This window comes from Emydura macquarii, unplaced genomic scaffold (assembly GCF_026122565.2).
Source record: "Emydura macquarii macquarii isolate MOO-44397 ecotype Brisbane River unplaced genomic scaffold, CSIRO-AGI_Emac_v2 contig_431, whole genome shotgun sequence".
NCBI lineage: Eukaryota > Metazoa > Chordata > Testudines > Chelidae > Emydura > Emydura macquarii.
The window spans coordinates 4,496,635-4,511,848 of NW_027130568.1; the positions used below are offsets into that span (position 1 = coordinate 4,496,635).

Below are 15,214 nucleotides of genomic sequence, written 5' to 3' on the forward strand. Positions count from 1 at the left end.
CCCACTATAGCATATGCCAGTGGGCTAACACCACCATGGAAATACACTATCCCACACTGTCAGCAAACTGCACCCATGATATGACACCCATCAATAAAACTTCATGTGCAGTTGACATTTTGCTTGTAGGAAAATATTCCGATTTGCAGAAGTTACATGCGAATTTTGATACAAAGGACTAGATACTCAGCTGGTATAATTGGATGTCAGTCCATTGTTCAAAGGAGCTATGTCAGAGTTACATCACGTGAAGATCTGGCCTAATATTTTTACTTCTTTGTAACTGCAAAGGCTACAGCTTGCCCACAAAGAGAAAGATGTGTAAGAGACAGTGTATGTAACTTTCCTTCATATTTCTTGATCTAAATGTTCTGGTATGTTTTATGACCTCAGATTCAGATTCTCATTCCCTGTGTTCCTCAGTGATGTCAACAGTGGTCACTTCCTATTTATACATACTTCATGGTCCCAAAACCAGGGAGATGGCAGGGTGAACAATGAAAATGAACACATTCGAATTGTCATACAGTCCACAAGTCTATATATTTCAGAATCATACTGCTGAGGGTGGCCAACAGCAGATGCTTCTGATGAAAGCATAAAATTTCCATAATACGTGATAGTGTTCTATGGACGAAATTGCTTTCTGACCCCAGCTGGTGATGTATGATAATCTGTATGATAATTTGTGTTATTTTACCCTAACCATTGTAAGTGCAGATGCTATACCCTGTCCCCCTTCCCCCTCCCCGGCGCAAAAAAAAAAAAAAAAAAAAAAAGTAGCCCCTTATAAGAATCTTCCTAACTGCTTTCACTTCCATAACACTGGAAGAACAGTGCAGGAATAATTTCCAAACCACCCATACTTTTATAAACTCTTGAACCACTCCTTGCACCTTCAGGTGCAAAACTAAAATAAAAGAGAAAGGATGGAAACTAGGTCCAAAATTAACTTAATTTAAACCTTTAGGAAACCTGATTTTTCAGGCAGTGAACTAAATCTTAAAGGAAGCTAGAGACAGACAAAGCAGCATTTGCAATGTCCTGCAAAGAATCATTAAGAGAAAAACAGACACGGGATTTTCAAAAACAGATGAGTAGACTGGCTATGTGTGTCACCCCAGAACTGCAGGTGATACCACTAAAGAGGTTTGGGTGTGTCATTTTTCCTACAATAACCGGTAATGACTGGTGCTCGCTGATCACCATATCACAAACACACCCTTCATAGAATTACTGTGGCTCCTGACATATGCCTGCTCTATGAAATGAGTGGCTACCCACTGAAACAAGCTTTATACAACTCCTAGTGGGATTCTGCCAAAAGGAGACACCTTTTTGGCATGTAGTTGAGCTGCTGTCTAGAGACCATCAGGGTCCATAAGAGGCTTCAGGACCAAAAGGATCCTTATTCAAGTCTCAGCTCCATTCTTGTGCAAAATGCACGGATAAAAATCCACTCCCGAAGCAAGGTAAATGAACTCTAATTTCAGCTACTGGGCTGTGTAGAGCAAGAGGCCAACAAAATGTCTTCAGTGGTATTCACGTGCAATTAATGAACATGAAATTCTAATAAATAGCATGCTACAAGCTTATATGTAACTGAAGTCTGTCATTTTTACTTTAGTTCTCGTAACATGAATATATCTAATTAGCTGTGATTTAAACCTTTCTAAAGTAGATACCCAGGGTATACATTAGTCATTATATACAAATGATGCACGGCCTAGCTGCACCTAATTACTAGAACATCTTAACTATTAACATTCTAGATTGCCACATGCTAATGTTTCTAAGTTATAAAATTCACTTAGTGCAGATAAGGGAAAACGAAGTGGAGACCAGTGATAAATAATGAAATATGCTTCTAAAGTAGCGTAGTTTCCTCAGAGTTGTCAGTTCCCACCCAGTTTTGAAGTAAATACATGATGATAGTTTTTGCTTTTATTTGGCTCTGAGTACACCACTATGAATCAGTTGTGCCTGCCCACGTTCAAAGATAAATAAATACCTTGAAATCTGGAATTTTGAATCTTGTTTGTAGAAAAATTGTATAAATGTTTGGGCTTTTTTCTGTTTTGATCGCAGTTCCCCGTCTGCATGCTGTCTTCTAAAATTATGCCTGTGAGTGGTGGGGGAGGTAAGGCAACAGGAAAAAGCTTATGGTAAAATTTGTTGGTAAAATAAATGCAGAAATCAAATTTGTTAGGAAAACTTTCTGTTTCATTCTAGCAAAGGTCTAACATGACGTTTGTGGCAAAATCTTTCATTTGACCCCATACAAATAAAAAGGAATTGTAAAACAAAAGTAAAACAAAAACCATACTGTTTTATCTATGCTTTGCAGGAGTTCCTCCCTATTAAGCATATCCCATTTTATGGGTGGTGTTGGGATTAAACATCTGAAAGTACTCTATAGCAATAATTTCACTACTATGGCTTACAATATTAACAGCTCACAAATATCCTGTTTAGTTATCAGTTTGGTAAACTGTAGCCAGACTTGGATTTTTTTTAAGTGAAATGTAATTGCTTGTGAAACGTGCTGAATTGATTGCCTTTGTAAAGTCCTTTATCTGCTGACTAGATGTAGCAGGGGTAGTACTCAATCTCAACATTGAACTGTAGTGGTCACCTGTGTATAGTAGAGGTCAGACATCATGCTCATTCAGTCCTAGGCCTCCATTATAACTACTAACAAAGGTGCTAATTAGTGCCAAGAATGCTGGTGACATTATCTTTGTATTAGAAAATCACTGAAACTCTGGGCCAACGTCATATAGGAGCTTGGAGCTTGGCCACCAGCAATCTAGGCTAGATTTTTACTAGCAACCTGAAGGCTTTGTTTCCATGATCAAATCTCATAGTTGCTACACTTTGGACTGGAGTAAAAACCAAGATTGTTCAAATGCAACTATTTCTTCCGAAGATTAGTGAAGGAAATGGTTACTGTTTGTCTCTATATCCGTTTTTAACTTTTCCACATTTTCAGAGATAATTGCTTGGTGGGGAAATGGCCTTTACACAAGATAAGAAGAAGAATAGAATAGGGGATGGGGTAGCACAAAAAGACATTGTTTGATTAAAGATTAGAGGGAGGCAGCACTCCTCCAGAAATGAATGGCTCCTTTTAGTACATCAACCTATTTAGTGACACTTTCTTTCTATAACAACTTACAGCACAACAAACAAATACTAGCTTCTCACATTCTCCCCCACCCAAAAGTCTAAGGAGTCAGCCTATATTTTACAAGTGGAAGGTAGCTGTGCTATACATTATTGCATCAACACAGCTTTTACAAGTGAACTGGTTAAGATTTGATGCAGTATATAAGCTTTCTGGAGGTAAAGGCGAGCTCCTGAAATCAAGCATAGTTCTTCTTGACTTTATGAAGAAAGGTGTCTGATAGTTGAAACGTGAGTGAGGAAATAAAATGAATACTAAGAAGCCCAGAGGAAGAAGAATGGTAGTTGAATATTCCATGGCTGTATATTGAATGTCCTGCTGTAACATTAAAATGAGTTTGTGTACAAGGCAAGACACTCACAAGACAATGGAGTCAATGGGAGGCAATGGTACTCAGTAATTTTAAAATGAAACCACTTGTTTAGGTGCCTAAATATGGGTTTGGGAATCTACCTTTATGCTTCGAGGGTGAAATCCTGGCTCCATAGATGTCAGTGGAAGTTTTGTCATAAGACATCTATCTTTAGCTTTTTCTGCAGTTCGTTCCCTATATTTGGTAGATTTTTAGAGAAGATCTAATGAAAATGTTAAATTAATTGAAAAGAGTTTAGACATTTTAAATAAAAACAGTAATTTAAAAATAAAGAAGAGAACAACATTGTTATAGATGAAGCACAATTTTTCCTTTTATCTTTGACCCTATTGGACAACTTTTGTCTTGAGTTACAAAAGTTACAGTTCATTTGATCTTAATGGGGGATTACAAAGTGTAACTGAAAAAAGGTTTTTCTCCTTAAGAGAAGGAGTTCAAACCCTTTTCAAAATCTCACACTTCATTCTGAACAGCACTAAGAAGAGTTACGTTTTCACCATTTCCCCCTTATCTTTATGTGTAGGAAGTGTCATGAAAATGAATAGATTTGCATCTTTCTTTTGTTATAATCTTACGATTGTCAGGGGAATTGATACATTTCACAGAGGATTTTTCCATGTAACAATTTTAGTTCTGAGCAAAGTTATCCCGCATTGTTAATGTAGGATGTATTCTTGTTCTCAATATATATTTTTATATTCTAACAAAGACTGCAGCAGGCATAGAAAAACTGCATACAATTAATCCAGTCTCTTGACAATTGTACATCAATAATGAGAACAAAGATGGCAGTTACACATCTCTTGTCATGACTGCTCTTGTAGCAAGAACAGAACATGGTACAAAATAAAGCTATCCTTGTGACATTAATATGAAAGTATTTTGAGCTTCCTTAGAGGGCAGAGGATGCCAGCAAGCATCTATGTTCTGGAGGTGCTTTTTGTAATAGTTGCATTGCACTTTTTTAGACTGTAGTAAGAAAAACAGGGAATACAGAAAAATAGTATAATGACATAGTAACAAATGGTATGCCCTCACCTTCAATCCTGCATTTACCTCTGGTCCTGTCATATCCAAAATGGCATAGTAAAAAGAGAGCCCTCAGGGAAGGGCAACAAAAAAGATTACAAGCATGGAATGGGGTGAGGAGTCAAAACAAAGTGAGATTTAAAAGGATTAGTATTCTTTAGGAGATTCTGATCTAGGACTGGATCCTGCAAGGGGCCAGGCACCCTCAGCTCCTATTGAAGCCGGTGGAAACTGAAGGCACCCAGCCCTCACCAAAGCACTCAACTTCCACTGGCTTCAATGGCAGCTGAGATTGGCCCCTCAAGTCATAGGCTCAAGTTCCTATGGAGCAATAATTGGTACGGAGAGGATCAGTCAGATGTTTTTGTATTGTGGAAAAGGGTAAATAAAAACATCAGGGCTCCAATTAAAATGCAGTATTTAATCTAGATGAAAGAAACTCATGTATAGAGTGTTCAACTGGTGCAATGCACTGCTGCAAGATTTTATTGAAGCAAACAACTTGGAACATTTCAGCAAAGGATTAAACATTGATATGAATAAGGACAGTGTCTGCAGTTATAAGAAAGAAAACACAAGGACTCTCAGTTCTCATGCTTCTGGCCATAAAATGATACCCAGAAGGAGTCCAGTGAGAAATTTGCTATATGATATATTAGTGCACAATTATGGAGGTTTTTACATCTTCTGCAGAATATAGTATAACCCTTAAAATATTTATTTTCTTGAATACCTTCTTTTAGTTGTGAAAAAAAAATTGTGTTGGCATAGTGTACACTTAAGCAGAACTGATATATACACTAGTCATTAACAAATACAAGAAAAATGTGGCAAAATGTACTTTGACTGTAACTTAGCATGGCTAATATGCTACTGATCACTTAAATCATTAGCCACACAAAGTGGGTGAGGTAATATTGTTTATTGGACCACCTTCTGTTGGTGACACACACAAGCTTTTGGTAAAAGATATTACCTCACTGACCTTGTCTTGCTTATATTCTGGGACCAACATGGCTGCAATACCACTGCATACACTTAACTTAGGTTATTTAATATTATAAATTATTTAAGGTTTTTATCAGAGGAGTTGCTGTAACAGTCTAATTAAATAAAATATTGACAAATGTTTAAAATGTTTTAAAATCACTTGGAAGCTTGCTTTTTTCTGGGAAAAGCGGACACTATGTCAACTTGTCATGTCTTGCTGTGAAGCACTGTGTTACTGCGCTGCCTCAGCAAGAGTGAGCTTTGGTGCTGCTAAGCTATTTGTCAGCATCCCAGCACAGCAGCTTGCCAGCAAACTCTTCAGAACTCTGTTATCTGCAGGGCAAGGTTCGGATTGGCAATCAATAAACCCCAGTTCCTGAGTTCCCCAGAAATGTCTTTCTCCAGTGTTCAGTCCCTCTCACTCGACGCTCTTACTGCCTCCTAAAAGAGACAGAGCACACATCACCCTGTTTGGTTAGCTGGAGAGAACCCACACTTCGCTTTAACATAACAGCACTGAGATGGTTTTGTAATAAAACAAGCATTAGTTTATTAAATTTTAGATGATTTCAAGTACGAGTGAAATAGATATGAAATGTTACAAACAAAACATGCTTTCTAGTGACTAACACTTGACGTTAGCAAATTACAATCTTTGTCTAAGCAGGTTTCTCACTTATAAGTTCCCAGAGCCTTCAGTCCCCCTTGGTTGAAGGAGCAAGATTTCAAGAGCTCTGGCCTCTTGTGTCTCACAGGTGATGGATGCCAAAGTGGCTTTCTGTTTCTGGCTATATTTGTCAAAGTCCATTGCTTCAGTTTTAGGAGCCAGGAAGGTTTCCTGTGGATTCAGCATCCATCTCCCTTTGTGATTGTTAAGTGGTCATTTCCTTCACCTGCATTTACTTTATAGGTAAATGTACTTCTATTGTTTCTGTCCTCACCTTGCTCAATTTACAGTGGCAACGAAACAACAGTCCTTTGTCTAGGCCAGGCTGGGCTTATGCACTGCTGGCCAAACACATTTTAAGACCATATTTCCAGCACACATCTATAATACACCACCCATACATAAATCATGCAATAATATTAATGACCAGCATGTTACGGGTTTAGATATCAATCTTACATGGACAACTTTTTAGATACAAATTAAATTATGACAACAGTGAGTTGGGACAATGAGTGTGTCAGGCTTGAGGTGAGTTATGGTATGTGGGTGCCTGCTACGACTTGGCCAATTGCCTTAGATAACTTACCTCAGTATTTCTAGTGTTCCATTTATTTCCTATATAAAGTATAGATAGGCTAGAAAGAATTATTTTTTAATTGGTAAATGTCCATAAAAGTTGATTTCACCATACACACACACTGACCAAAAATATTTCCATTGCTGATAGCAAAATTTATAGCTAGGCACAGTACAACCAGTGCTTTTTGAGAACTTCTTAGATTTTGATTTAAGGATAAATGTTTTGTATACTTTGACATGTGATGGTGCCCCCAACCCCCATCATTTAATACAAGAATGAAAATTTAAATTGATTAAAAATAAAAGCACTTAAAAATAAATACTGCTATTATGTATAAAAAATTATAAAAAATAAAAATTGAATTCTGCCAAGCCAATGAATAAGGGAATATTATGCCACTGATATTAGCGTAAACTTATCTTGTTAATTAAGGTAAAGCTGTTTTTGTTTGTTTGTTGGCGTATCCCACATGATGGAAAAGTTACTGTGTTCAGAATGCATCTTTGTATTAGACACATTGCTAGCAGAAGTCAGGGTGCCATGGTAACTACATCATTCACTCTATAATAGAATTCAACTCAGTTCTGTGAGCCCGGAGGATGGTTATTAGATTTTAGAAATATTCAATACAACATTTTGTTCAGAGCCTTCAAAATTAGGAAGTCATCAAACAGCCATGGGCCATGTGTTTCAGCAAAGTGTGGCAGGTTTTACTTACCCCATGGGCCATATTTTTCAGTGTTGATGAGCTATCTAAATTTTTCCAGATATATCTCGGCTTGAGGGAGATAGATGCCTGAGCTGCTTTCTTCTGAGTACTGATTAAGACACCAGGTAACATTTTCAAAAGCACCCGAGGGATTTAGGAGCCCATGTTCCATTTTCAGAAGTACGTAACGGCCAGATTTTCAATGGTATTTAGGTGCCTAAAAGCACAGGTCAGCAACTCATGGCATTTTCAAAAGGATCAAAGCTCATTAGGCATCTATCACCTACTGATTCTAATGGGAGCTAGGCATGTACTGCTTTGGTGCTTTTGAAAATCCCACTAGGTGCCTAACCTGTGGGTGCCTAGATAGCTTAGTAAATCTGGTCCTTAGACACTTCAGTTTCATAGCAAGTCAGTGGTATTTATGCTTTTAAATGCCTAAGCCACTTTTGAAAAACAGGATTTAGTAGCCTTAGTCATTTAGGCGTTTCTGAAAATTTTACTCATCACCTAAATAATTCTAAGACCAGGGCTTAGGGTGGGAACCTGAACTATTCGGGTTGGTGACCAATTAGACATAAAACACGTAAAATGAAGCATACATATTTCTAAAATTTAATAATTGTCAATAGCTAAGTGGTGTTAATTTCAGAATAAGATAATCGTTTTAAAATAAAATTTCTCAGAAATGGAGAGAGTCATCTTGCTACCTGATGATCATTAAAGACAGGAGCAAACAGATTTAACTGGAGAAACAAAGCATTTACAACTAATTGCAACTCTGGTATAAGCAAATACAACTCGACTGAATTTAGTGGAGGCATTTAGAGGCTCAGTTTCCTCTCGCTTACGCCTGTGTAATTTAGGAGTAACTAGATGATAGCTGGGCTGGTGTCTATCAGTTTCACTCATTGGACTTCAGTGGAGCATCGCTACATGACAATAGCTTAGCCCAGTGAGTAAAATGGAGCTTCGGGGTGTAGAGTAGATAGAGAAAAAATCAGGCCCTTGGTTTCCAGAAAGACTACAAATAATATTCACCCTAGGATCAGTTATTTGAAACACTTTCTTTTCACAGCTCATCCCAGATCTTTCCCCAAATCCAAGGTTCCCTGCCTGAGTTTTGAAATCACAACCCAACACACACACACACGAGTTCCCTCCTCTCCTCAACAACCCCTCCAGACATTGCTTCAGACCTCCCATGATTAGCAGATTATATGTGCTCTTCTGGGATGGAGAGAAAGGCATAGCCAAGAGAAACAGAAAGTGGGAAGTTATGATGGAGGCCTTGGAAGGATACAGAATATTTATTGTCTTTAAAATACATAAGCTCTTTTTTAAGAATAAAGAAAGCTAAAGGAAATATTGCAATATCGCATTCCAACTCCCTGCTATATACCCAAAGCACCTTACAGAGGGAGTTTGAGCCTCTTTCTATTGTTCATGAAGCAGGAAGATGTCTGCCTCGACATAGTGAAGTACTGCCAGAATAGGCCATTTTCAGATATTAATTTACATTGGAGGATTCAGTTTTTCAAGAGATGCATGTCTAAGATTAAAAGCTTTGACAATACCATAAATCACATGATTTTTCTTTTAAGCATAAACCAAGCATTTAAATGGCTCTTTCTCTTTACACACAACATGCATGCATACCATCATCCACAGCACATGTAATGTGTCACTGAAGTAAAGCCATCTTTTCCCTGTCTTAAAAGCTTACATCAGTACATGTCCAGTTTCTGGCTATGAGGGCCATTTCCCTTAATTAAAGATTAACTAATTAAACATCTCTTTTGTTTAATGAAAATATGCTTTATCCTGTAAGCTTCATTTAAGTAATGTTTTGGATCCTAGCTTTGTTTGTTTGGTTTTAAATAGGTAATGCCATTACAGCCTTCAGTAAATGCCATAATCTGGCTGCTGTTTGGGGCTTATTGTTATCTTTGTATGACATTGTATGGGCAAGCGGTAGAGAGCACTCACACATATTTCAATCATTATTTTCATCATTGCTATTTTACTGTTCAAAAAAGATTGCAAAGTTCAGTTGGGTAATTTTGCTCTGGAGGAAATAAGCACCTGCAAAAGGAACTGCATTTCTTACATTTGTGAAGGATGTAATTTGGCCTTTTTATCATTCGTATGTGAAATTCTGAATTTGAACATCTAACTCATAACTAGCATCCTATGAACTGTCTGACTTCATCTTGGGTACCCAGAACACTCATTTAAAACAATGCAAATTTTGACATAGACAGTCCCTCCATCAACACGCATTATACATTTAAGAGGTTTAAAAGACCATTCCTCTGCTGCCGTGCTTGGAAGCGTCACCTAGAGTGATCGTCATTAAAAAATATCAGCACAGGCCAAAGTTGCCCCACAGTGGTATCCACATTTTCCCCTATACTTAGAAAAGAAACTATCCATTGGCAATGTTGATTTATTAATGACAATGTGTGCATATATCTCAAAGCCAGGCTCTTGAGTTGTAAGACATGTTTGTAACTTACTGAGTTTGCTGCCCTTTTGGGACATTAACAAGGTTACTTCATTTTTTTTTTAAATGGTTTCATCATGGGTTCAGCTGCTGTTCACTGAGATGGCTTTATGATAATTACAAAGTACAAAATTAAGCTCTTGCTTGGTCTGTTTATCAGAAAGGAGTAATATATTACTTTTATTATGCTACGTGTGAATGTGTTGACACAATTTTCCCCGTGTACTGTCTTCATCGAAGCAAAACATCTATGGAATCTGAATTAAAATAGATTCAATAAAATGCCAAGATGTACAGTATAGATTTTTAAACCTGGAAAATATACAATTTTGGAAAAATATACACAGAAATGTTATAGTGACCTCAGATACTATGTCAAGGAAACATCAAGGACACTTACCAGAAACAAACCAAATTAGATTGAAACAATAACTATTTAAGCCTCAAACAAAACCAAACCCTCTTTTCACCCTCAGTAGAAACAACTCTCTAGTGTATATAAACTAGTATGGATGCACTACAAGTAAAGACTCTGCCTCTAAAAAATAGGTGGGCATGACCAACTTTGTGGTTTATGTATCTGGAAACATCGAGAGCTCTGATTAGGAAACTTAAATCTAATGGAATTAATTATATTAGCTGCTTGGCATTTGAATATAAATGGGATCACCAGATCTAGATTAGGGAAAAGGCCCACGGATACAGGGTTCTCCTTTTAATACTGTGCACAATTTACAATGATCTGGTAAGACATTTGATAACTCAGGTAAAAAACAAACAAACAAACCCCAACTGATTAATAATACATTTCTGTGTATTCTCATCAATGTCATGGTTCATGTGCTATCATTTCCTAAATCCTTCAGTAGATGAGGGAAAAAAGCACCCATTGTAATGTGTATAGGTATTTGTTACAGAGTACACAGATCCAAAAAAAAGAGAGATGTTTTTCTAACGGTGTTCAAAATGGTGAACGGTGAAACTCTTCAGTGCAAGGTTTTGAATGATTTTTTTAGTCTTACAGCACTTCTTCAGTTTAGCTGACGAGTAGGGAAACTGCACAATGCTGTGATCTCTCCAGTAGCTTGGAACACCCATCTCCACATAATGAACAGAAAAATCTGGATCACTGTTTTCTCATTCACATGAAAACAGTCATCTGTTGGAGGTTAAGTAAAATGTGCTTTTAGTTTTCAGGCTCCTGTCAATGCTCTTAACCAGCCAGACTAAGTGGGACTGTAACTAATGTTTAGGAAAAATGATATCGCTTTTTTCCCTCTTTCTAGAAATATTGAAGTTCAAGAACACTTTCACTAATGTTAAAAGAGAAAGGGAGTACCAGGCCAAGCAGAAATAACTAATCAGCCTGACATACAGTATACCGTATGTTGAGGCATTATAGTATGCAGTCATATGCGACTATTAGTCTCCATGATAGCACTCACTTACCTGGATTCCTCTCTCATGTTAAAGTGACTGTCCTGCACACTCCTAGAGACATTCCACTAAAAGCACTCGTCTAAAGGGCCAACAGGATGCGTAGACCCTAATGCTCAGGTCTGCCTTCTGGTTTTCTTTCTTTCTATTTTTGTGCGTTTTCTCCTGTAGGTTCCTGCAGAATATGTACACATATATGTATGTGTATGTATACGTATCATTTTGTAAGTGTTCTTAATCATGCTTCTCTTCTGCTTTGCCTCATTTATTCATGTATCCTCCTTGTTCTCATTTATTTTATTTTATTTATTTTTTTTTTTTTTTGGTGCAACCAAACCTGATAATAAATTATTATTAAATATAACCTGCCAGTGACTGAGTCTTTGTGGTTTGTTTTCACCTGATGTACCTCAAGGCCAGACTCTCCTCAAACCATGAGGACCTGAGTGACTGCTTGAACATCTTGTGTGGCCATGCAGATGGAGGGAGGGTAAGCTCCTGTGAACCCTTCTTATTCTAGGCAGCAGAAAGCCTGACGTATTTGATCTCATCAGCTGAATTGCACTTCACTGCAGGTATTATGTCACTAATAGGCAAAAATAGTTTCATTCTGCTACCACTCTATAAAGCTTTGAATGTGAGTGCCACTGGAGATGTTAAATACCTGGATCTAGACAGAAAAGAACACATTGTCTCACTGCCTTACTCACTCGTTCATATAAACTTTCAGAAACAAATTCAGACTTGGTATAAGCAGATGCAACTCCACTGACATGGGCTTGAATTGGGCCCCACAATTTATTTCTTTCCTCCCTGACAAAATGGATTGCTTAAAATGTAGTTAGAGTCTTGGAAGATGTAAATTATAGACAAACAAATAATCTCTTCCTGCACTGATAAATCAAAGTCACTTAGCTGATGAGACTAAAAATATAGAGGTCAAGCTGATACAAAGAGAATAAAGTCTAAGACATTTGGTCTGTACTTGTACTTTGGTTACTTCATTCAGACAAAAGAAGGAAACTCATGTTCTCCTCTTAGGTTTGCGTGAGACATCTCTGTAGTTGACATAAATCTCATCCTTCTGCTCAGATGCTGACACTTCTCTTCTGATGTTTGGTGTGCCACGAAAGTTGGATCTTCCATAACTGTTAGAGGGCTAGAAGAATATAAAGCAATTTTAAAAATATGTCACCAGTGAACTGCAAATCAGTGGGTCAGTAGAAAGGGACACTTTAGTTAATCTTTGGGCTTTGGATGCCTTCAGTATAATAGTGATAGGAATGTCAGAAAAATGAAGAGAAGCTGTTTAGTACTTTTGACTTGAGGCTGAGATGAGCATGTAAATAGCACTGAGCCCAGAGTTCACGCACAGCACTAGAAGATAATGCACTAGTGAAGTTACATTTGGAAAGAACAGAGATAGTAGGGGAAAGCAGAAACAAATTGGTATTTTTAATATTCTGAACATTTCAAAAAGTTCTGCAGTTTTCTCAAAACATTAGAACTTTAAGAAGTTTTAGTAAATTTTCTCATCATTAAAATTTTCAGACACACATTTATTTTGGGGGAAATATTCAAATATATTCCTTAAAACATAAATTAATACAAAAGTTTGGAGGAGCCCCCATAGGTCTACCAAACAGGCCTGGAAATTTCATGCCAGGATTTCTCTCAAGATCTCCAGTATGTTGTGTTTCTATGTGTAGATTCTGAGCAGCATATATATTTTTTATTTGTCCATGCGAAGTACTCTGATCCCATATAGCAATAAAAGGCAATTAATCTTGTTCCCATTCAAGCAAGGAACACAACTTATCTTACGGTATTTTAGCCCAGTCCTCTCTGGAAGTGCATAGGCAAGCAGAACTGGAAAATAATTCACAAATATTTGACTGGTCTATTATAAACATCAAAAATGCCACATTTTGGATGTCAGCTTCTATTCAAATCAGTTCAACCTTAAAGGCTCTGTTTTCTTAAGGTAATAGGCAGGTTATTTCCCCCTGAGAATGGCTCCTCTTAATTTTCCTGTAGATCTCTGAGAAAAGAGCTGCATCTATAGTTCAAAGTATGTTCTCAGACGCTATCTTATGTACTTATATGGCCTTCATTATTGTAATATATGAGTACCTCACAATAATTTAAATATTTATGTTCACCATACTCCTGTGAGTTGCTATTAATCTTAAACTCTTTTGGTGTCTAGCAGGCAACAAAGATAGTGACATCAGTATTTTTATTATTATTAAACTAAACAGAATTGATTAAAAGACAGGTGGAACTGCTCTTTGTGTATAAGCTAAGAAATCATTCAGATGGAAGCAGCTAAATAGGATGCCCAGCTACAGATTATCCTGATTGCAAAGTGGTTCTGACTGATCACATAATTTTGAAACAAGATGGAGACTGACAGGGTGCTCTTGTGGTGGTTCCACCTCCTCACCTGCTACACCATGACTTGAGAAATGGAGTGGAAGAAGGGTTGGAGGACTGGAGAGCAAGCTTAAAATGGAAGGGATGAAGGATAGCAATGAACAAAGAGATGTAAGGAGAAGCATGTTTTATTCTCCCCTTCTATCTGGCAAGCCATCCCAACATACATGCCTGCCCTTCTCCAATGCAAATCACCTTCATTCGGTCATTTCTAGCTGCCAAATGTACTTTCAGCCATTCTTTCTACACCACACTTGAGACTCCTCTCCAAAATCCCCTCTTATGCAGTGTAAATCAGTATAGGCCCACCAACTTCAATGGAGCTCCACAGATTTACACCCAGCTGAGGATCTGGCTCAGAGTATTTAAAGTGGTAAGTGGTAAAAAGAAATGAGCAGATGGAGTTGCTAAGGCTCACTCATATCCAAGACAAAAAACAAACCAAAAAACTTCAAACTTTTTCGTCACAAACACAGGGTTATTAACCCTCCATTACAGGATTAAGTAGCAGGCGAAACTAGTCTGTGAGACGTATTTGAGAAATACTTTTTGAATAATTTCAAATGGGATACAGTAGATGACAGGTGAAAACAACTGCAAAGTTCCTCCAATCTTAGAACACTAGCGTTTCCTCGTGCATTAATTGCTTTATGAACTAGGTAGTTCCTACAGATCAGCACAGGGGACAGGGCCCATTAGGGCTCATTGTCACAGAAGAAGGGAGGATTTCTGAGTGCAGTGGTTTCCCTGAGGCTTGTATTCCCATTACAACCTGCTTCACCCTTCTTCTAGTCAATATTATATAGAAGGGATGCAGCCAAGACTAGGCGTGCAGATGGGGTTTAAAGAAATCTCTACCATGCAACTTGGAGTAGCTCCATGTACAAACTGGTGACTGGGAGGAGAAGTCAGAGACTACCATACCCATTGAGAAAGGTTACAGAGTACTCAGGGAAGAAGATGGCAAAGGTGGCCTCAGGAGTCAGGACTGAGGTCAATGAAGAAGGAAGGAGAGGAAAGGCAGGAGCAGAATTAAGTTGGCACCCAATCCCTCACCTTAGCACCCTTAGGGCTCTATAAAGATTATATTATCATTATTATTATTATATATAAATGTATTATATTACTATAAGGAAAATACATTTCTAAAAAGTCTTACGTATTAGTTTGGGTCCCACCCCCAAAGAACACAATGAGGGAAACCTCTGAAAACTGTGTATCTTTCCTACAAAATTAGAATAAATGAACAACAAGATATTGTGTAGTCAGGCTATTTGTATCACACACATGGTAACAT

The 15,214-nt window shown here is 37.6% G+C and overlaps 1 protein-coding gene across 2 annotated transcripts in view; it reads right to left on the minus strand.

Moving 5' to 3' along the window:
- Positions 1-11,189: 11,189 nt before the first annotated feature.
- The window catches only part of CD226 (CD226 molecule), a 55,021-nt gene continuing 50,996 nt past the window's right edge, over positions 11,190-15,214 (minus strand). For both annotated transcript variants that reach the window (XM_067537490.1, XM_067537489.1), the window contains one exon: positions 11,190-12,640. In XM_067537490.1, the coding sequence (XP_067393591.1) occupies positions 12,506-12,640 (135 nt within the window). In that variant the 3' untranslated portion in view covers positions 11,190-12,505. The remainder of the gene's footprint in view (positions 12,641-15,214) is intronic.